Source organism: Pleurodeles waltl, chromosome 9 (genome assembly GCF_031143425.1).
Source record: "Pleurodeles waltl isolate 20211129_DDA chromosome 9, aPleWal1.hap1.20221129, whole genome shotgun sequence".
NCBI lineage: Eukaryota > Metazoa > Chordata > Amphibia > Caudata > Salamandridae > Pleurodeles > Pleurodeles waltl.
Window position 1 is genome coordinate 327,597,661 of NC_090448.1, and position 23,764 is coordinate 327,621,424.

The following is a 23,764-nucleotide window of genomic DNA, read 5'->3' on the forward strand; positions in this document are numbered from 1 at the left end:
GGGTGCACCAGCATCCTCGCAATGTTAGAAATGGTGTCTCTAGTTGGCAGAGGTATTCACCTTTATCCAAATAGGGACCACAATCATAGTCAGGGTAAGTCACACACAATCAAAATTATCCTGTGCCAATCCTCTGGTAGCTTGGCCCTGAGCAGTCAGGCTAAACCTAGAAGGCAATGTGTAAAGTATTTGTGCAATAAATCATAAGGTAACACAGTGAAAACACCACAAAGATACACCACACAGGTTTAGAAAAATATATGATATTTATCTGGTTAAATTAAAGTCAAAACGATAAAGATTCAATTAGCACAAGTTGAGATATCACTTTTGCAAGATTAAAAAGAGTCTTAAATCTTAGAAATTAATAGTTGTCTAACAAGTAGGTGTTAGGCTGTATATACCATGCATAATGCTTTAAATTGCACCTACTTCCTGTTGTTGCTTGCAAAGATGTGGGTGTTTTGTGCTCAAAGGCTGAAGCAGCCTGGTAGACTAAAGTACTTGCAACACTGCCAATTAGATGTGATGGATGCTGGTCTTAGTGATAATTTATGTGAGCAAAAGGAGAAGTGCAAGGGTTTCTTTAAAGTTTCATTCAATTAAATTCATGATGTTGGAAATGGCCCTTTCCAAAGGGCCACCCCGAACATTTTGCCTTCCTCCTCCTCTTTTTCTGACCTTCTTTTTGTTGGCTTTTAGAATTCTGTGCACTTTATCACTGCTAACTAGTGCTAAAGTGCTTGTGTTCTCTCCTTAACATATGGTAACATTGGCTTATCCACAACTGGCATATTTAATTTACTTGTAAGTCCCTAGTAAAGTGCCCAATATGTGCCCATGGCCTATAAATTAAATGCTACTAATGGGCCTGCAGGACTGATTATGCCTCTCACTACATTAGCCCTTCGAACATGTCTGAGACCTGCCACTACAGAGCCTGAGTGGGTAATTTTGAACTGCCATTTCGACTTGGTAAATGTACCATCTTGCCAAGCCCAAACCTGCCTTTTTAATACATATAAGTCACTCCTAAGGTAGGCCCTGGTTAGCCCCAAGGGCAGGGTGCAGTGTGTTTAAAAGGTTGGACATGAATTTAAAAGTCTACCGTGTTCAGGTAGTGAGGATCTACTAAATTATATTTTCACTACTACAAGGCCTATCTCTCCTATAGGTTAACATTGGAGTTAATTCGAAGCATCCTTTAAGTGTAACTTCCAATTGGGAAAAGTTGGAGATGTGGAGTTTTGTGTCCATGGACTCACAATTTAAAATCACAATTTATGGTGAAGTCAGATTTGAAATTCTAAACCTGAAAATGCCACTTTTAGAAAGTTGACATTTTCTTTCTTTAACCGTTCTGTGCCTCTGCCTGTCTCTGAATACACGTCTGGGGTGGGTTAACAACTTAACGTGCGCAATCCCTCTAGACAGCCACACATCATGGGAGATTAGATGTTACTTGATGGGCCTTAATGGGCTTCATGGGGGGGGCAGAGCTTAACACTGCCTCACTTACACCTGAATAGGCTTGTCCTGTCCACAAACAATAGGGCTTAACGACCCTGCATTATTACGTCAGCCAGCTTGGAGCCAGGATAGGGAAGGCAGGGCACCTGTGCACTTCAAAGGCAAGAAGCTTCTCCCACTTTCCAAAACCAGGGCACCAAAGTAAATACTGGACCCTAAACACCACCAAATCAGAATTCTACTGAAACCAAGGACACTCTGCCAGGAAGAGGGACTGCTGTGCTGCCAAGAGCGACTGCAACTCTGCAACTGCATTGCTGTGTTGGCCTACTGCTTGTTGTGTGCTGTGCTGCAGGAGGGACTGCCACTTTGCTACTTGCGCTGCTGTGTTGGCCTGCTGCTTCTTCCCTGCAGTGAGAAGGACTGGACCTGTTCTTTACGCCATTGAACCCAGGATTCTCCAAGGGCTTGTTGGCTTGCCCCATGTTTTTGCAGTCTAAGGGATATCAAAGACTACCTACAACTCTCCTGGTGCTGCTGGACTCTGTCATCTGAGTCCAACCCTTGCCTGAGGTGCCCCCCTCCAGTCCTGGGCCTCAGAAGTAGGTTCTGCAGCTGTCTATTGCAAACACCAACGCATCTCCTTGAGTGTAAAATTTGCCTGCATCTCTGTTTCGGCACCGACACAGAGGCTGCTCGATGACATCGGATCCACAGCTGGGGTGGCTTGACAACGATGCTCTGCACAGCTCGACAATGACGCATCGCTTTCACTTCAGCGGAGTGAGACAATGGTGCAGTAACCCGACTGCATGAGAGATATCAATGCATTGCACCCTTGACGTCGACGCATTGCTCCATCAAAGGTACTGTATCAGCAGACCCTACATGGGTTCCCTAATGCCCGCCATTGCAGTTAGCCTAAATTTTTGATTTGCACTGGTCCCTCACGATCTCAGAGTAACCTTTTGACCGCTAGTGACTTCTAAGCCCTGTTTTCACATTTAGGCCCTCATTACAACTGTGGCGGTCGGTGTTAAATCGGCTGTAAGACCGCCAACAGGCCGGCGGTAACAAAAATGGAATCACGACCACGGCGGAAACCGCCAACACATACAGCCACTTTAACACTCCGAACTCCACGGCGTTAGCAACAAACACCGCAGCGGTAACCGCCAACAGCCACGCAGAAGACAATGTATCGCCCACCCCATTACAACCCGCCCATCTGCCAGATTTTCTGGGGAGGTACCAACGCCATCAAAAGCACGCCAGAAACAGTACTTTGAAGGGAAACCACTCATCTCTCGACACTCAACGAAGAATCAGGACGCCATGGAGCCCGAACTACAGGTGTTACCCATGCTGGTGTATCTTCTCTTCTACCAGGAGTACCATTGGCGGCGACGACCACGGTGAGTACTGCACCTAGTACACAGGGGAGGGGGGTAGGAAAAAGAGAGTGACACACACACGCAACACCCCCGCCATCACCCTCAACCCAAACACCATACACACAAAGACATGCAACAACATTACATATACACCCCATAACCCTCTGGAATAACGCAAGGACAAAAGGAATGGAGTCGATTGAGTGTAATATTTGTAATTTAGAGAAAAACGTTAATAAATAAATAAACAGTATATACAGTATATACACTATGTACAAAATGAGGCACAATGTCCACACAAAAATAGTCTGTGGCCCACTGGGCTATAACACATAGGCCAAGCCCACACTTGACTCCTGCCTCAAAACGGAGAGAACACTGCAGGGGCATCAGGTCGAAAACACACAGGCACCTCAAGGGGAAGGGGAACGGGGGCACCTCAGGTGGAAGATGGTACTACGCCATTGCTCCTGGAGGGGGCTCCATGCCCACAGTTTGGTCCTGTGGAGTGCAAAGCCACAGTCTCTCAAGTCTCCCAAGTGGGTGGGTTGCCCACTGTTTGGTCCTGGGGAGTGCAAAGCCACAGTCTCACAATTCTACCAAGTGGGTGGTTTGCCCACTGTTTGGTCCTGGGGAGTGCAAAGCCACAGTCTCTCAAGTGGGTGACATGTTCCACTGGTTCTGGAGGGGGCTTTGTGCCTAGTGTGCTTCATCCTGCCAAGGATAGGGTGAGTGGATGCCTTTCTCCACTGGTTCTGGAGGGGGCTTGGTGCCCAGTGTGCTTCATCCTGCCAAAGATAGGGTGAGTTGATGCCTTTCTTCACTGGTTCTGGAGGGGGCTTGGTGCCCAGTGTACTTCATCCTGCCAAGGATTGGGTGAGTGGATGCCTTTATCCACTGGTTCTGGAGGGGGCTTGGTGCCCAGTGTACTTCATCCTGCCAAGGATAGGGTGAGTGGATGCCTTTCTCCACTGGTTCTGGAGGGGGCTTTGTGCCCAGTGGGCTTCATCCTTCCAATGATAGGGTGAGTGGATGCCGTTCTCCACTGGTTCTGGATGGGGATTGGTGCCAAGTGATGCTGCACATGGGGAGTGCTAGGTCACAGTCCCTCACCTGGGTGTCAGAGCCACGAGATTTGCAGTGGCCAGGATGCATGATAGTCCATGGAGGGAGGGCTACAGTCCATCCTCCGGCGGCTACGGCTGCACAGTGTTGGTAGTGCCGGTGCTGGTGCTGCCAGTAGTGAGGGGAGGCTCCAGCCCTTCTCCTGCAGCCTCGGACAGCTGCCCACTGGGGCTGCTGCTTCTGACAGTAGTGGTGCAGGTGGCGGTGCTTGCGGCGATGCTTGTGGCGGGTGCTTATGGTGGGGCTTGCGGCGGTGCAGGTGGCGGTGCTGGCCGCTGTGCAGGTGCCAGTGCTGCCAGTGGTGGGGGGAGGCTCCAGCCCTTCTCCTGCACCCTTGGACGGCTGCCCACTGGGGCAGCTGCTGCTGACAGTATTGGTGCAGGTGGCGGTGTTTGCGGCGGTGCTTGCGGCAGGGCTTTTGGCGGTGCAGGTGCCGGTGCTGGCCACGGTGCAGGTGCCGGTGCTGGCGGTTGTGCTGGTAGCCACCGGGCCTTCAGCTGCAGGCTCGGACGGCTGACGTGGCTTGGTTGTTGTTTTGTGCCCCTTCCTGCCCTTGGCAGATGGTGGTGTCACCTTGGGTCTGGCAGCTGGAGTCTTTGAGGTAGCCTTGCTTGGTGGTTGTGGCTCCTTCCCCTTGCTGGACGCTGTCTCCTTCTACACCTTGCCAGGTTTCGGAATGTTCTTGCCCTTGTCAGGGGTTGGTGGCTCACTGGCTGGGCTGACGGGTGCCCCCTTTGAGCCTCTGACAGCTGCAGACACCCCAGCGGACGTGGATTTGGTGGCTGAGGTGCTGGGCTGGGTTTTGGTCACCCTGGCCCGAGGTGAATGTCGAGGGGAGGAGGAGGGAAGAGGTCAGTGTTTGCTAGGAAGAGATTCTTAGGGACATTGGGGCGGGGGAAGAGGGTGAAGGTTTGGGAGTGGAGGAAGAGGGAGTGGTTGTAGGAGGTGTCAGTCTGCTGTATTTGGGTGCAGGTGCATGAGCTGGATGCTGTTGTGAGGTGGATGGCTGTTGGGTGGGTGTGTGCTTGCGTTTATGTACTTTGGGAGGAGGGGTCACAGACACAGTGGGAGAGGACATAGGGGACGTGTACATAGATGTGGGGGTGGTGACTGCCAGTGAGGGGTGTGTAGTGATGGGCGTGCTGGTGATGGAGGTAGTGGAAGAGGATGTAGTGCATGCAGGTGTGAGTGGAGTTGCTACTGGGTGGGAGGTGGACGGTGAGGAGGAGGGGGACACAGTGGATTTTGGTGTGTCTGCATGGGGATGGTGCTTGTGTGAGTGCCTGTGAGATGCAGTGTGGTGCTTGTGTTTGCCTGAGCCACTTCTGTGTGTTGATTTGGGTGAATGCTGGTCTGAAGGTGTGCTTGGGAAAGGCTGGGGTTGAGGGGATTGGTACTGGGTAGAAGAAGTTGGAGGGGGGAGTCTGGATACAGGGACAATGGCTGCCATCAGTGCGGAGGCCAGAGCCTGAAATGCTCTCTGGTGGGCCGCCACGCCAGAGTGAATGCCCTCCAGGTATGCATGTGTTTGTTGCAAATGCCTCTTGACACCCTGGATGGCATTCAGTACAGTTGACTGCCCACCATCTCAGGAGGTCAATGGCCTCCTCATTGAGGGCAGCAGGGCTGACTGGAGCAAGGCCTGAGGTGCCTGGGGCGAAGGAGATGCCCACCCTCCTGGGTGAGCGGACACGGGTAACACGCTGAGGGGCTGCTGGGAGGGCGGTGCTGGTAGGGGGGGGGTGGCGGCTGTAGCTGTAGTTGGGGTGGGCATAGAGGTGTCCGCCACCACCAGGAAGCTTCCATCGGAGAAGGAATCGCTGTTTGTAGTGTCCCCTCCTGTCTCCGTCATAGTGCTCCCCTCGCCCTCCGTCCCACTGGTGCCCTCACCCTCGGTGGATTTGGCCTTCAGGGCCATGTGGGATGCAGCTCCCTCCGTCGCCTGTGCCTCTGCTCCTCCGACCAGATGATGCTAATGCACACAAGGACAGGGTGACAAAACAAAAAGGGTGGGGAGAGACAGAGGATATACTTGGTCAATGCCAGCAACAACACTACTGTTGGCGTACACAAAATACAGGGAGCATCCCTATGCACTAAGCCATGTAATACCAGTTACAAAGACAGTCACCAGCCCATAGGGTACCTAGCATAACGCCATCAGCTGCACAACTGAAACAAACAGGGCCCTGACCAGTAGGAGATGCCCACTAACACCATTCCATTAGGGTTGGAGTGCTTCAGAGCCTGCCCAAAAAGGGACCTACCCTGCCATGTTCACTCTGGCTTAGGGGCACCCAGAGTCCACATCCCCACCCAGGTAATACCTTAACGCACACAAAGTAATGATTCTGAATCTGTACTCACCCCCTTGTGGCTGCTGTTATGTCCTCAAGCGCCCATCCAACTCTGGATAGGCCACCGCCAGGATGCAGAACATCAGGGGGGTTCAGGATATGACGGGCACCCCTTCCTTGTTGGGAGGCCAGCCCCAGCTGGGCCTCTGCCGTCTTCCTTGCCCAGCGGTGCAGGTCCTCCCACCGTTTGCGGCAGTGGGTGCTCCACCTGTCAAAGACCCCCAGGGTCCCCACCTCCTTGGCGATGGCACGCCAAATACCCTTTTTCTGATGGGCACTGACCTGCAGGAAAAAGACGGCAGAAAAGGTATTTGTCATACCGTCCGGACTGTCATACTCATGGCCCACCATATCCCTCCCATTCCCTTCTGCACATACATTGACCACCATACATGCAGCACTCTGCACAGGACACCTCAGCCCCCCATACATGTGGCTTACACACACAGCACTCCATACATTCATGGCCCACTCATCATGCTCACAGTGTACTCACCTTTTTTTCTGGAGGACCATAGAGTAAAGTGTTTTTGGGGTAGGACCCCATCGACCAGTCTCTCCAACTCCTCCGAAGTGAAGGTAGGGGCTCTTTCCCCAGACACATGAGCCATAGTCGCTTCCAGACACAGGTCACAGCAACACTTGCAGTGTAGGTCCTTTCCTGTTGAAGTTCAGGTATCAAGTGAGGGAACAGATAGAAAATGGCGGTCACGTCCGTGGCGGTGCGTACCGTCACCGCCAGCATACATTGCCATTGGCTCCTGGAACCTATAGGGCCTAATGTTAGCCAATGCAAAGTTGCGCGTCAGTCGTCGACAATGCCAGCGGCATTACCTAATTTCCACTTGTCCCTCCTCACAGGTCAGGCAGCCGCCATTTCAGGGGGGCATAGGCCATGGCACCTAACTGCGTCACAGCAGACATTGGCACATCAACTGACTCTCGGATTCACATACTGGTTCTGTAAAGATGTGCATCATTATTACAATAGATGTGTGAATATGACCCTCTGCTCACCATTTTCCTCCCTAGACTTCAGCCGCTGAGGATTAATATGAGATGGAGACATCCTCCAGTGTACAGACCCCTGGTGGACCTGGCAACAATGGATGTCAGACACATTATCCTAACCTACAGACTTGATTGGGCCACAATCCAAGAACTGTGTGCCCAATTGAAGCCAGACCTGATTTCAGCTACCCGCCAGCCCACAGGTATCCCTCCTCTAGCGCAGGTCCTGTCAGTGCTCCATTTCCTAGCAAGTGGTCCCTTCCAAACAACAGTGGCCTTGGCATCAGGGATGTCTCAGCCAAATGTTCTCCAAAGTGTTGACCAGACTGTTGTCTGCCCTGCTTAAACACATGCGCATCTACATCGTATTCCCCCAGGTGGAGGATTTGGCCACAGTGAAGGCTGACTTTTATGCACTGGGACATATCCCCAACATCATTGGTGGTACCCATGTAGCATTTGCCCCCCCCCCCCGGAGAAATGAACAAGTGTTTAGGAATAGAAAAAGCTGTCACTCTATGAATGTGCAGATGGTGTTTGGCGGACCAGTACATCTCTCATGTGAATGCCAAGTATCCTGGCTCTGTGCATGACGCCTTCATCTTGAGGAATAGCAGCACCCCACATGTGATGGCCCAACTTCAGAGGCACTGGGTGTGGCTAATAGGTGAACCCAAGGTCCCCACCCAGTATATATTGGTGTATGGGGTTGGCCCTAAGGGTGAGTGTGTGGCTAACAGGTATCCCTTGATATTTGCAGGTGACTCTGGTTACCCCAACCTCTCATGGCTTCTGACCCCAGTGAGAAATGTCAGGACAAGGGCAGAGGAACATTACAATGAGGCACATGGGAGAACAAGGCGGATAATTGAAAGAACCTTTGGCCTCCTGAAGGCCAGGTTCAGGTGCCTCCATCTGACTGGTGGATCCCTGTACTACTCACCCAAGAAGGTGTGCCAGATCATCGTTGCATGTTGCATGTTGCACAACCTGGCCATGAGACGCCAGGTGTCTTTTCTGCAGGAGGATGAGCCTGGAGATGGTCTTGAGGCAGCGCTGGAGCCTGTGGACAGTGAGGAAGAGGAGGCAGAGGATGAAGATGTGGACAATAGACGTTCTCTCATACAGCAGTACTTCCAGTTTACATTTCAGTTTTGTATTGTACATTGGACCTTGCTGCATGATTTCCCTATGTCTATGGCCACTTACTGTACTCTTTGGGATCTCTATTTTCAGATCTCTGTTCCCCACTCTGGCTCCTGGTGTGTTTACTGCTGCCTAATACAGGTCATATCAATGTATATATAACTGTACATATGAATTGCAATACTTACAGATTGTTGAACTAATACATATTTCAATCAATTGACAGACTCCAGACTTGTATTTGTTCCAAGGGTGTTTATTTAAGTGCTAAGAGGTTAAGGGGGATGTGCAATGGGCTTAGGTGATGGTGGAGGAATGTCCAGTAAGAGTCAAGTCGCTTTGTATCACAGGTGCATTGTCCAGTGGGGCACAGGAAGGGGAGCAATGACAGTTCAAGGTGGACAGGGTAACAGAGTGGGACACAAGGGTGACAACCAGGAGAGTCTTATTTCCTGGTGGGGGTCTTGGCAATGTTCTCTGGCTTCTGCCTGGATCGCAGGGACTGTTTGTGGGGTGATTCTCTTTCTGCAGGGGGTGGGGTGCTAGTGGCCTGTTGTTCCAGTGACGGGGCCTTCGGTCCACTAGCGCCGGCAAAGGTGGAGGGCTGTTCTTCGGTGTGGCTAGTGTCAGGGGCACATTGGTGTGCCACTGCCTCCCTCATGGGGTTGGCCATGTCAGCCAGCACCCCTGCAATAGTTACCAGGATGGTGTGGATGTCCTACAGGTCCTCCGTGATTCCCAGGTACTGTCCCTCCTGCAGCCGCTGGGTCTCCTGCAACGTGGCCAATATCTGGCCCAAGGTCTCCTGGGAATGTTGGTATGCTCCCAGAATCCCTGCAAGTGCCTTGTGGAGAGTGGGTTCCCTGGGCCTGTCCTCCCCCTGTCGCACGGCAGTCCTCCCAGCTTCCCTGTTGTCCTGTGCCTCTGTCCCCTGAACCGTGTGCCCACTGCCACTGACCACAGGTCCCGGATTGTCTTGGGTTTGTGGGGTTGCCGGGGGTCCCTGTAGTGGTGGACACACTGCTGATTGACATGTCCTGGGGACAGTGGTATGGGCCCACTGGGTGGGTGCTGTGCTGGTGTTTCCTGAGGGGGAGGGTCTGTGGTGGTATGGGACTGTGTCTGGGTACACGACTGTCCAGAGGTCCCTGATGGGCCAGGTTGGTCATCGTGATCCAGACGTGCAGAGCTGCTGTCATCACTGTAGGCCTCTTCTGTGGGGGGAATGGATGTTGGTGGCACCTCCTCTCTGGTGACGTTGAGTGGGGGTCCTGTGGGGATGTAAATGCAGTGTTATTGTATTTGCATGGTCAATCTTGTGCATGGATGTGTTTCCCTGTATGGTTGTGATAGGCCTGTCAGCTTTGCCTTGTGTGCGTGGTGATTTTGTGGGCTAGGTGATTCTCTCTAATGGGCATGCTTTAGTGATGGGTGCCCATGCAGGTCTGTGATGGGTGTCCATGCATAGGTGTAGCATGCAGGGCTTGGTATTGGGGTGGGTAGGTTGTGATAGTAGGGTATTTGTGAGTTGGTGGAGTGATGGGGTGAGGGTAGGGGTAGGAGTTTGTGATGGCATGCAGGTAGGGTGGGGGATAAAGTAGTAAAGATTTGACTTACCAGAGTCCAGTCCTCCTGCAACTCCTGCGAGGCCCTCAGGATGCATTATTGCCAAGACTTGCTCTTACCATGTTGTTACTTGTGGGGGAGGGGTGGGGGTCCACCACCAGTCCTCTGTACGGCCAACTGGTGTCTTGCAACCACAGAACGCACCTTCCCCCGTAGGTCGTTCCACCTCTTCCTGATGTCATCCCTTGTTCTGGGGTGCAGTCCCACGGCGTTGACCCTGCCCACGACTCTCCGCCATAGCTCCGTCTTCTTTGCAATAGACGTCTGCTGCACCTGTGATCCGAATAGCTGTGGCTCTACCTGGATGATTTCCTCCACCATGACCCTTAGGTCCTCCCCTGAAAACCTGGGGTGTCTTTAGGGCGCTGTGGATGTGGTGTGAGTGGTATGTTTGAGGATGTGTAGGGTGATGTGTTGGGGTGTGTGCTGTGAGGTGCGTGGATGGTGTATGGGTGATGGTGTTCTGTGGCTCAGATTGAGTGTGTGCTTCTGGCTTGTCTCTCTCTGTTTGCTATCCTTTTTTTCATTGAAAGGGTTGTGGGTAATGTGGGTGTGTGTTTTATAGTGAGGTGGGTGTGTGGGTGTGGTGGGTGTATGTGTGTCAGGTGTGTGTAGTTTGAATTGTCCAATGTGGTGGAGTTTTGTAAGTGTGTGTGTATTACGAGAGCGGTGGTGTGTACCGCCAATGGTTTACCGCGGTTGAAAGACCGCCGTGGTGATTCGTGGGTCCTGATACTGTGGGCGTATTCCTGTTGGCGTAACAATGTGGGTTTTGGTACTGCCAGTTTATCACTGACCTTGGTCTGGCTGACTTGTGTGGGTGTCTGTTTAGTGGCGGATTTCTCTGTGTGGGTCATAATAACCATAGCAGTATACCGCCGCGGTCACGATATGTTGGCGGCCGTCAGCACGGCGGTAGGCGGCATTTACTGCCAAGGTTGTAATGAGGGCCTTAATCTTTACAAATTCATATCTTGACTTCTACTGATTTTATTTTTGTCGTTTTGGTTTTGGTATACTCAGATAAAACAAATCAATTTTTCTAAACTGGTGTGGAGTCTTTTTGTGGTGTCTTTTACTGTGTTACCATAATTTAAGTGTTAAACAAATACTTTACACATTGTCTTTGAAGTTAAGCCTGACTACTCTGTGCGAATTTACCATAGGGTGAGCACAAGTTAATTTAGGGTATGTATCTGGCTTACCCTGACTTGGATTGTGGCCCCTACTTGACAGGGTGCATACCTCTGCCAACTAGAGACCCAATTTCTAACACAACAACTGTTCACACTTCTTATCTGTGGAATAAGAGAACTTGTGTGATGCAAACATGAGAGGCATACACCAAAGACTAATTTAAAGCACTGGTCTCTGGAACTGAGGGTCATCAAATAGTGGTCTATTTCTTACGTGAGGCGTATGAGCGAACTATAGCTCATTCAAACCAGAATAGAAAGGAGATTCCATTGTAAGTGAGGAGATACATTTTGTCTCTCTATCTACAAAAGGATTTGTGTGTTCTTTGTGTGTGGGTAAAAACAATGTGAAAGATGTGTGAACGAACCCAAAAGGAAAGAGTGCCCTAGAGGGTACTGTCGCACCAAAGGCTATAGTTATAATTTTGAATAAAACTAAAACTGTAAAATGTTAAAAATCATCCAGCAACAGTGCAACCTTCATAGAATGGGAATATGTACCAAATGTTCAGGTCTTTAGAAGCAGGGTGCATATTTTAAGGGCTGCCTTGTAAAAGTCTCTGAAACAGCTAGGAGAGAGAATAATAGTTACCACACTTGCAGCCTTCTGTAAGGAAAAGCTTATTTTTACATGTTCAACCCCACATTTTTGGACTGATGCTGCTGGTTTTTCGACTCTGAGAGTGCAGACCTCAGTGCCAGTGTACTAACCCCTTACAAAGAATATGTTGAAGTGGCTATACCCAATTCGCAAGTGTTGACTTACTTATATGTCCCCAGTATATGGTACCCATGGCATGTAAGATAGAGTATCCTGTCAGGGCTGCAGCACTGTTTGTGCCCCCCCTGAGTGTGACACAGGACAAAAATGGCTCCCAACCTTCCCTGGAGACTGGAAGTGGAGTGTTTACACTGCTAGTTGGAGTTGGCTATTATAACTATTGGCAAAGCTACCACTTCCCTTAACCCTATATGTAAGTCTCCCCTGGGGAAGGTCTATGGAGCACTATGACAGGGAGCTATATATTGTTAAGAAAGATATCTATTTATCATATGTTTAACAGCAATACTTCGAAATTGTTGTTTTGCTGGGAAAAAGTTAGTAGCTCCATTGGCCAGAACAGGGTTACTGGCTGACACCCCAGCCTGGCTAACTCCTGAATGGGACTTCCTAACAGTGTACTCTAAGGTATCAAATTAATTGTGGAATTAAACCTGATCTGATGCCCAGGTCGAATTTAATGTCACAACTAAAGTTCAGCAACTTTTAGGAAATTACCACTTTGTACCGCAGCTACTCCAGTAGCCTCCATAAAGGCCCTGGTCCACAGAAAGCTTTCTGCCGAACTGGGGAGATGTGTGAACAATGTCCAGGCTTAGAAACAAAGTCAGTTGCAGCAGAGCGAGGTGTGTCTTCATCTCCCAGGAAGGCCACTTGGGGTGTTAGCCCAAAAGGAAAGCTTCAAACGGAAAGATTCAGTTGATGGGTAAATGGTGATAACAACTCCCAAGTAGGCTCCTGAGTGGGAAACCCAGTGCCCAAACCGGTGTTCCTGTGGGATGTAAACCTTTAGGGTGGGCTACCAAGCTTCAATGACCGAAGAGAGGTACCAACATCTTCAGAGTGGCTAGAGTATTGCACCCTGATATAGCCAGATGCCACAAATTGCTGAAAACACATTGGGTTAGTGAAGTTTGAAATGTGCATGTGGCTCCTGGATCGGGGACAAAGTGATTCCTGGCCCAGATCAAAGCAGAGGCTCCACAGTTCAGTTAGCTGCTCCCCTGGAATCAGCTCCATTGACAAAAGAGCTGAAGATGTCCAAATCAGCAAGTTGGTAGCTACCCCATAGGTTTTGCTGCTACCTGCAGCAGGATGCCCAATGTGACCGATCCTCGATGACCAGAATTTGCATCCGGGACTGCTGGATCCGGAAGTGCAATGAGAGTCCAGATTTGTCATCCAAGAGAGACACTAGTCCCCACCAAAGGATTTCCCCCAACCGTGGTGCAAGGAGACCAGTAGCCCAGCATCGGCTGGGGCTGGCCAGCTAAGGCATCAAACAGGACTTCGTGGGACCCCGACCTCTGTGTCGCCTCACATCATCTGTGGATTCACCACTGAGGTGGTGATAACATTCATGAGCAGGGTGCCTCACGTAGACAAGTTGGAGAAAGAAACGGAAAGGGAAACCCAGTGCCCAAACTGGTTTTCCCATGGATGCATAGCCATCAGGTAGCCACACCTCTAGGTTGGGATACCAAGCTCCTAATGACCGAACAGGGGTCCTGACATCTTGACAGTGACTAGAATAGTGCACTCTGGGATAGCCAGATTCCACGCATTTAAGGAAGCACATACCCAGAAGTGAGGGGACCTAGTAGATCATTGGCTAGAGACCCGGTAGTCCCTTAGGGCACTTTCCTGGGATAAATATGGCACCCCTGGCACTCTGTCCCTCTGATCACGTTGGATTTGGAGAAAAGACCAAAGAAGGACTGCATTGCTGCTCTTTAAACTGTACGAAGAGAGGCTGCACTGTTGGAAGGTCTGTACCTGCTGCACTTTGGGCTAGTGAAGTTTGGTCTGTGCCTGTGGCTCCTGGGTAAATTTGGTTTGCAGCCCCAGATCAAAGCAGTGACTCCATGGATGAGTTGGCTGATCTCCTGGGACAAAAGAGCTGAAGTAGCCCAAGCCAGCAAATTGGTAGCCATCACAGAGGTTTCCCCTCTACCTGCTGCCAGACGCCTTGTGTGACTGATCCTTGATGGCCAAAAGTTGCACCTGAGTCTGTTGGCCCAGGAGTGCCATCAGAGTTCAGATTCATTGCCCAATAGGGACCCTAGCCCCCACAAAAGTATTTTGTCCTAACCGGATTGCAAGGTGACCTACAGCCCAGCTTCGGCTGGCGAGGGTCTGCATTGAAGAGGACTTCGTGGGCCCTCAACCTGTGTGGCCAAAGTCAACCCACATCACCCGTGGACCGAGGACTCACCATAAAGGCACCCTCATCGACCGCACCTGCACTGAGACATCCTTGAGCATCTTTTCATCCTGTATCCTCAGCATCCAGACCACTCTATTGAAGTCTATGGGGGTTGTCCTGTAAAATTTGAAACTTGACTTAAAAAAGCTCTGGTGGCCAGATCCTCTCTGGCCACCTAGATTTCCAGCCTGTTGGATTTGGTCATCCAATCTGGGCCAGAGTTGCCAAACTAACTTTCTTTATCTTTTTAAGTATACAAACTTTTTGTTCCTCAAAGCCTGTTTGCCTTTGCATTTAAAAGCATTAATATCTTCAATAATCTGTGCCTCTGGAACCCTCTGGTGAATTGTGCTCAACAAGATTTAAAAAAATTATTTAAAATGTACTCAATTTTTTTATTTGGTGTCCTCGTTCTTTCGTGTTGTGTGACTTACTTATTTTGTTGTTTGATACTGTTAAATGCTTTCCAAAAGTTCCTTTGAGCCTTGCTTCTCAAAGCTGTAGCTACAGGGTTGAGCTAAAGGTAATACAAACAAGCCTGACTGGACCCAAGACAGTTTTTGCGAGTGTATTCCATGATAAGGTCCCACAGCCATATCATATAATACACCCAAATCCTCACACCCTCTATTCCTGTACTTAAATTATAATATTTTTGCATAGAACACCATTAGAAATATAGCTTCTTGAATACAGTATATGTCATGACATATCTCTGTTAGAACCTCACACCAGCAGGAAAATACTGTGGCACATTCAGAAATAAGTAAAATGTAATAGACGCTATACCGTACTTTGCTTTAGCCACATTGATCCACATATTGTTATTCACTGAAAGTAACGTAGACTGACAAAATATTAGACCAAGTCATACATACTGTATTATGAATACTGATAACTGTGGTCTAAAAGTGACTAGGCATATATGGCAATCACTGTAGATTACTGATGTTCATTCAGATCGTCTTCTTAGTTTCAGGTCGAGACTATCTCTTTAACAGCAGCTCGGGGGAACGCCGGTGGGTGTGACGCCTGAACACCCCTGCGGTGCAAAGAAGTTGGGCCTTTCTGATACCACAGAACAACTTGTCAAGATTGGGCAATTTCTTTGAAAACCAAATGTCTTCAGCTGTGTATTTTAAAGTAGATTTGAGTTTAAGTGGTGAGACAAACTGTTGTAGCTACCAAAGCATGCAGAAAACCCAGTTTTGCCTCAGATTTCACCCTGGCATCCTGGGTCGCGGCAATGTTTGAATCACGGGGCTTGCAGCACGGAAATTCAAATATAACGTTTGAAAAAACAGGGTGAAAGCAAAACTTAGACAAGGAGTTTGAAAAATGGTGGAAATATATGAAGCATGTTTATGTTTTTAAGGAAAGGGTAGGAGCTACAGTGTGCCTGGTACTCAAGACGAGGGCCAGGAAATGGGTTACAATTGCCACAGAAGAAAGGCTGAGCATTTAAGTTAGGGGAGAGGGTAAGGGAAGGTTAGACTTTGTGTTTAACATGTAGAAAAGATTTGACTAAGTGATAAAGTTACGTTATAATGGTGTAGGATATGACACTTTCTAGCATGCTGAACCCCTTGGATGATGGACGCATTAGCTGCTGTGTAAGGGGTAGCGGTTAGCACTAAGGCTGTGGGAAGGTTTGACCTTCAATCACAAAGTCTGGCAAATCTGCCCAGTGACAGAATGTATAGATTTCATGGGGTAGGGTGTCTCATTGGTGGGACATCCTGAGGCAGGCTACTGCTTAACTCCACTGAATGCTGGTCCAAGGTGTGGGGAGACACAAGTGAGTGACATCTTTGTGTAGGGGTGGCTTTGGGCTGTTGCAAGGAATAGCTCAGGGGGTGGGTCTCCGAAAGGGACAGTGCCCAGGTTGGCTAACATGAAAGTCAGGAACATAATCTAGTAGGCCTTGGGAGCGGAGAGTGGCTGCCAAGTGGTGCCTCCAGGCTCTGCACCTTGAGAGAATTGGGAAAGGTTCTCACTGCTACGAGTTTTATAGCTCAAACATTTGTAAATTGATCTGTTTAGTTCACTTGCGGCCTTCATCCTTTTCTCTCCTAAAACATGTACACAAATACATGCACTAGATGTTGTAAACATGAACCCTCATGTACGAATAAAATGTAAGTGGTGAATAATTGCTAAGGTAACATTATTCACAATCTGTGAATACCTAGATTCCCTTGGTGAATACAGACTTGGCCCATCATATTAAGGCATCTTGACTGACATTGTCACTCCTGAGAATCTGAGAGATAAAACACACATATTCCAGAGCAGATGCATTCGAGTGTTTGATTCCATTTAATGTAGCTGCTCCTTAAATCTCTAGCAACATTCCTATTTACATTCATGCTTCCTAATCCCACTTTTCTTTCATCTGCTTTTATTGTGTCTGTCTCTCTCTGTTAGAATTCTAGGTTCGCGAGTGTATATTGCACCCCATCCTTTCAATAGTAAAATTGTATTGCTGATTCTGTTCACTGTTTCCTGGTTCCATTTTTCCCCCGTTGCTCTTGTCCATATACTTTACTATTCTATACCCAATTGCTGCCCCGTGTTGTTCGTGCTCATTGTTCTAATACTTCTTTCTTCACCCAGTTCCTTATATTTCTCTTTTTCAGCCTGCTTCCTGCCCCGTTCTTTTCATATGGGCATATTACTCTGTCCTTATCAATTCATTTTAATGGGTTCTAGTTCTAATTTTGGGTTCTAGCCTTTGTCTTGGTTGGCAAGCTATCTTGTACACCAGTTTATTTATCTCCTCTCCCAGCTTCATGTCATGGACAGACAGATAGCAAGATATTGATAGATGGCCGGCTGTAGTGGGGGAGGTGGGTCAAGCGGCAGCCCCACTAAGGAATGGCAATTGCCCCCTTCCCTGAGATAGAAGTACAGGCCCCAGTCTTCAGTAGGAGAACCAGTGTTTAAAGAAGAGTAGACATTCTGGTAGTTCTGCCTAATCCCAGAGCAATTTAACATTTACATGTATGCAGTGAAGGCAACCATATTTTTTAATTTACACATTGTTGCAGGCAACATCAGACTGTTGTCCTTAGAGTCATTCTTAAATTTCTTCAGTGTAAAAAAGGTAGAAAAACATATTTACGTAAAGAATGTGTTAATATTCAAAGAATGATGGCCATCAAGACGTTATTTTTTTTAGTTCCCTAACATCAATTACTCATTAGTGCTATCCTAAACTACTGTACAGATCTTACTGTGTCATTTCTTTATTTGAAATAAAAATGCCCATCAATAAAAGATAAGTTGCTAGTCATTTCTTCACATAAGAAGTACCTGGATGTTTTTGCTGAAACCTGATTTTGTGGACCATAGCTCACTGAAGCATTGTAACTAGAGGTTAATGTAATGCTACCACTTGAGTCTGTGAAGCCTATTTAAGGATGTTCCCTCTGTTCTGAGGTTTCCATCTGCTAACAGTATTCGTCCACCAATCTGCACATGATTTGCAACAAAAAGTCTTCAGCTGTTTTGCTCCATTCAGGCAAAATGGCTAAACTGACCCACAAATGGTTTGCCATTCAAATTGGCCACAGGCACTCTGCACAATTCCCACATCCACAAACAAGTCTGGCAAATTAAAAACATGTGGAAAGCAATATCATCCACTCTTGAGGTGGCACAGAATTCTCTGGTAATCCCCATTATTCTGCCAGTCTTTGTAACATTTAGCCCACCTCCCAGGACTGCCTATGGAGGCCGCAGCGTGACCTCTGGTGAATAGCCTTTGACACCAGGCTCAGTGCTCTCCCTCCATGCCTCGGCCTTGCTCCTCGTGTCTGCTGCCCACCTGCAGCACACGAGGCTGCCGGTTTGATCCTGAGGTCTGTCTGGTATGACTCATTGCCTTGTGTAATTGCTGTCACGGTAATTGTTATTTTTGTAAACTGGTCTTTTGTAAAATGTAATTATAGTCTCGTTATTCTGGACCCTTAGATGTCCCATTCTGTTTTGCCTCCTTGATGTGCCCTGCTGTTGCCTGTACTTTATCTGTTTTTCCCTGATGTTTTTATCTACCATTTTTCCATCCCTCCCTCGCTCCCCCACCCTCCAACCTCCATGCCAACCCCTCGCACCTCCCAGGACTACTTATGGGAATGTTGCATGTCCGTACCACTGGTGTGCCGAAGGTACTTCAAAGGCAAGCCTATATGCACCTGGACCGCACCCAGCGTCAGGAGCCCTGGCCCTACTCACCCCTACAGATACTCCTCCATGGATCTCTGTGCTCCTGACTATTCACCTGCACCCTCTGCCAATACTACTCCACTCAACCTTAGATGGCCTCAGAACAACTCAGGTGCATCCGGTTCAACACCAGATCGCTCTGCAAACACACCACCGAAGTCTGGGATACCATCTCCACACTCCCCCCTGATGTAACCTTCATCACAGAGACCTGGCTCACCTCCATCTTGACCCGAGACATAGCCATGACTACAACCCCCAGTTACAAAATGAAACACCGCAACTGCACCAACAGGCATGGAGGCGGCATCATACACAAGGAATCAATCCCCTGCTCCATCATCAATGAAGAAACCACACCCACCATGGCACACATGAACATCCAGCTCCACACCAACGACAACACCACCATCAAAGGCACCCTCGCATACAGACCACCAGAACCAAGAACCGGCCTCAGCGACGCCATCACTGAATTCATCTTCCTGTTCACCATTGAATCCGAACACTATGGCCCTCATTATGACTTTTGTGGTCTTTTTGCAAGACCGCCAAAGGCACGGGCGCCATAAGACCGCCAGCGCTGGCAGTCTTCCGCTCACCATATTATGAGTACTGCTGGATTTCCGAAACATTTTGGGTGGAAATCCAGCAGTAGTCGTGCTGGCGGGCAGAGGCACTGGGGCGGTACCACCACCGGCCCGCCACACCAAAAGGACTCTGCCAGCTGTATTACAACCTGTAATACGTCCTGGCGGTGTCCTGACTGCGGGGCGCTGCCGGAGGTGGTAGCGCCCATTCCCGTTCCATGGTGGATGACCTTCTCCCCGACCGGGTAAGTCGATCATCTGACAGGGGAGGGGGTTTTGTGTGCATGTGTGAGTGGGTGTTGTCTGCGTGTGTGAATGTAAATGTGTATGCGTGTGTGTGTATGTGTGTTTGTATGCATGTGTGTGTGCATGTATGAATGCGTGTGTGTATGCTTGTGTGTATGCAGGTATGAATGCATGTATTTATGCTGTATGAACGCGTGTGTGTATGCATGTATGAATGCATGTGAGTGTTGTGGTGAATGTGAGTATGAGTGTTGTGGTGAATGCGAGTATGAGTGTTGGAGTGAATGTGTGTATTGATGCATGTGAGTGAACGTGTGTAAGTGTTGGTGAATGAGTGTATGCAGGGTGCATGTGGGTGTCTGTGTGCTTGTGCATGTGTGCAGGGAAGGGGGGTTGCTGTACCTGGATGGGGTGGTGTGAGGGGGGCTCTTTACCTGGCAGGGGGATGGGGGGATGGGGTGGTATTGTGCTTCCTGGGAGGGTGGGGGTGTCGTCTGCCAGTGACACAGAAGAAATTCCCTATCACCGGTAACCTTTCCGCCAGGGTTTTCTGGCAGTGCTACCGTCGCGGAAACCCTGGTGGAAAGGTGTCTCCTAATAATGCTAGCGGTCTGCTGTGGACTGATGCTCGTCTACGGCCCAGTGGGTATTGACCGCCCTGGCGGTATGATCGGATATGTGGCGGTTTGGCAGAGGCCAACCCGCCACACTCATAATGTGGCAGTCTTTACCACCAGCCTGTTGCCAGTGAAACCACCACCGTGGCTGCCAGGGTTATAATGAGAGCCTATGTCTTCCTGTGAGACCTCACTATCACCTGGACGGCCCCACCAACACCAACTCTACCGACCTACTGGAAAGACTGGACAACATCAGCCTCAAACAGCTGGTCATGGCCACACACACAATGCAGGACACACGCTGGACTCATCTTCACGTCCAGCAACAGAATCAGCTACAGCCACACCACAGAACTCATCTGGTTGGGCCACTATATTGTACACTTCACCCTTGCCAGATCCCTCATACTGGCCCCATTTGCCACAGCGCTCCCTCCTGTCGCTGGACCTAGGTCACTCAGCAGCAATGGACCAACACCCTCAGCCCCTCACAGTCCAGTGTCACCACCAACTTGGATCAGGCAGCACAGAACTTTAAAGAATGGATCATCAGCGCCGCCGACCTGGCCCACAGACATTCCGAAAAAGGCCGCTGGAACTCAGCAAATCAAAACCTCAGGTGCAAACAACTAGACAAGCAAGAACCACTCCAACTGAGCCATCTTGAAAACGGCCCTCAAGGACTACTATCACCAGATCAAAGCAGCAGAAAAAGAGGCCCTCACCCACCAGATCGAGAACAGCGCCAACCAAACCAAGGCAATCTTTACCATTGTCATAGAGTTTGCCTGCCCATCAGCCATGGAAAACTCCATCCCCACCTCACAAGAACTCTGCGATGCCCTCTGCGACCACTTCCACAACGAGATAGAAACCATCTGCAATAACTTAAATCCCAAACTCTCTGATCTCCCCAGAATCCTGTCAACCTTCACCGCTGATCACCCACTCACCACATGGGGTCTACTCAGCATAAATATCAGGATCACACTCGTGCTCCATCCACTCGGGAGCACCCACTGCCCCTGCCCTATGGGATTTTCAACCTCAGAAAAAACTAGTCAGCCGCTAGCTCACCACCATCTTGTTAAACATGGTCACTTTTCCAGAAGCCTGGAAACATGCAGAGATTAGACCCATCCTCAAGAAGCCCTCTGCAGACCCCAGCGAGCTCCATAACTACCACCACATCTCTCCCGTTCCCCACCAAAGTCATGGAGAATGCCATGAACTTCCAACTCACTGCAAACCTGGAGAGAGACAACCTGCTAGACCCTCCCAATCTGGCTTCAGAGCCAATCACAGCAATCACAGCCAATCACAGCACCAAGACAGCTCTGATCGCTGCAACAGACAACATTGGTGCCCTGCTCGACAGAGGAAAAGCTGTCGCACTGATCCTGCTCGACTTCTTCGCCTCCTTTTACACCGTCTCCCACCACACACTGATCAACCGACTAGGCCAGATTGGGATCACAGACAATGCTTTCAGATGGATGGCATCCTTACTCATGGGACGCGCCCAGAGAGTCTGTCTCCCCCTCTTCATCTTGCAGGCCAAGCACACCATCTGTGGTGCCCCCCAAGGCTACTCTCTAAGCCCAACACTCTTCAAAGTCCACATGACACCACTTGCAGACATTTTGAGATCACACAACATCAACATCATCTCCTACACGCAGCTCATCCTCTCACTCTCAACAGACCCTACCAACAGACCCTACCAAGACCAGGACCAACTTCCACAACTGTATGACGAATGTATCTGACTGGGTGAAGGGCAACTGCCTGAAGCTCAACACCAACAAAACGGAGGTTCTGATCTTCGGCAGACACTCAACCCTCTAGAACGACTCTAGAACGACTCCTGGTGGCCAGCAGAGCTCAGATCCACCCCCACACCAAAAGATCATCCCTGCAATCTCTGCATCATTCTTGACAGTGAACTCTCCATGAAACGCCAGGTCAACGCTGTTTCCTTAGCCTGCTTCCAAACACTCTGCATGCACTGCAAGATCTTTCAGTGGCTCTCCATCGGCACAAGGAAGACAATAATGCAGGCCCTCATAACAGCTAACTGGACTATGGCAACACACTCTATGCAGGCACCACCACCAAAGTAATTAAAAAACTCCAGATAATCAAGAACACTGCTGTCAGACTGATCCTCAACCTGCCAAAGAGAACCCACATCACCCAGGACTTCCATTGGGTCCTTACCTAGAAAATATGCTACTTAAAGCTTCTAACCCATGCCTACAAAGCCCTCAATAACTAAGGACTCACCTACCTGAACCACCGCCTTCACCAACTGATCAGGAACCTCCCCTATGCACCCATCGCCCTTGCAAAGATGCCACGCATATGCTGCTGCCGCGCCAGAGGACGCTTCTTCTCCCACCTTGCCGTCAAAGCCTTAAATCCCATCCCCAGCACCTCTGCACCGCACCCTTGCTGACCCACTTCAGAAAGGGACTGAAAACCTGGCTTTTCGAATAAACACCTGCAGCAAGCACCTAGATACCCAATCAAGTAACAAGCCACACTATACAAATAAAACTTCATTAATTGATTAATGATTGAACTTCCTAAACATTTTCTCTGAACTGTCCGGGACCAACTTGGGTAAGTAGCTGAAAGCTAAAGTTAATGAGAATTACCTGTGAGTAGTCGAAGCATTATCAGACAAAGGTGATTGAGGCTTTACCTAACCAAATTCAAATCTGACAGTAAACAGGCCCATTTCATTATTACTATCAGAGGAAAGCACATTCCACTTATTTGCATTTTTGAGAAATAAAATGTCTTTGGTCTTGAAACATAACACAATTGATTTTATTCCTTGGACGTATGCAGGTGGCATAATGTATTTTTCTTATTTCCATTACTCTGTCTTAAGGAGGGCAGGATGAATTGCTTTTTTCGGTGTCTGGAAACACTTTGCGATTTACAATCAAAAGCTCTGACTGTTTTGCAAGCTCTTTTACCATGGCTTCATTCATCTACTTTTGTGGTTGCCGAAATGCATAGGTTCCAAGGAGATCTTTTCATGTCAGAGTATTCACATATTTGCCATCATCTAGATGTGGGGTTTTAATTAGGGTTGAGGAAGAGGAGGTGTTCGGGTCTACGGAACTACGCAGGGGGTTTTCTACAGACTGCATCCGTGGTGTGGAGACCACAGCAGGTCATAACAAAAGAGACCAGTAGCTTGTGGAGCTTCACAAGGTTATGAAGGTGAGGAGGCTGGAAGACCAGCAGGCCATCGGCCTTATTCACGCCCTTGTTGGAAAGTAAGATTTAGCAGGAGCAGACCCAAGAGTATACGGAGATCTGCAGAGGAGGCCCCGCTACAGTGAGCAGGCATTGATAGTGGAGAACACTGGAATTCACAGGGCAGAGTCAGAGCTCTCACAGCCTTCAAAATTACATAATACAACCAATCATTAGTCTCTGTGAAATGGCTAATCCAAACAAGCCCCGACCCATCCCCTTGTTGGCACAGAATGAGGAGGCTACAAAGGGAAGTACCCATGTTCCCACACTATACATCTTCCACATACAGAGGGGGAAGGGAAAATTCACAGAGGGAAACAGATGTGCTGACTCCTTACCTTTTTTTCTCAGTCAAGTGGGAGCACTAAATGAAGGGGCAGGTGGAAAGCAATGGAATTCTGCGAGTGAACTTCTCTGAGGGTAAAGGAGGCCATCAGAGAGGGAAAAAGATGATCTTGTACCTTAGTCCTTTTTTCTCAGAATTTGGGAATTT

At 49.0% G+C, this 23,764-nt stretch overlaps 1 protein-coding gene across 1 annotated transcript in view; it reads left to right on the forward strand.

Annotated features, from left to right (window-relative positions):
• The window catches only part of LOC138258618 (cadherin-related family member 4-like), a 137,662-nt gene extending 120,390 nt beyond the window's left edge, over positions 1 to 17,272 (forward strand). Inside the window, exon 6 of the mRNA XM_069205963.1 lies at positions 15,286 to 17,272. Coding sequence (XP_069062064.1) covers positions 15,286 to 15,341 — 56 coding nt within the window. The 3' untranslated portion in view covers positions 15,342 to 17,272. The remainder of the gene's footprint in view (positions 1 to 15,285) is intronic.
• Positions 17,273 to 23,764: the final 6,492 nt, after the last annotated feature.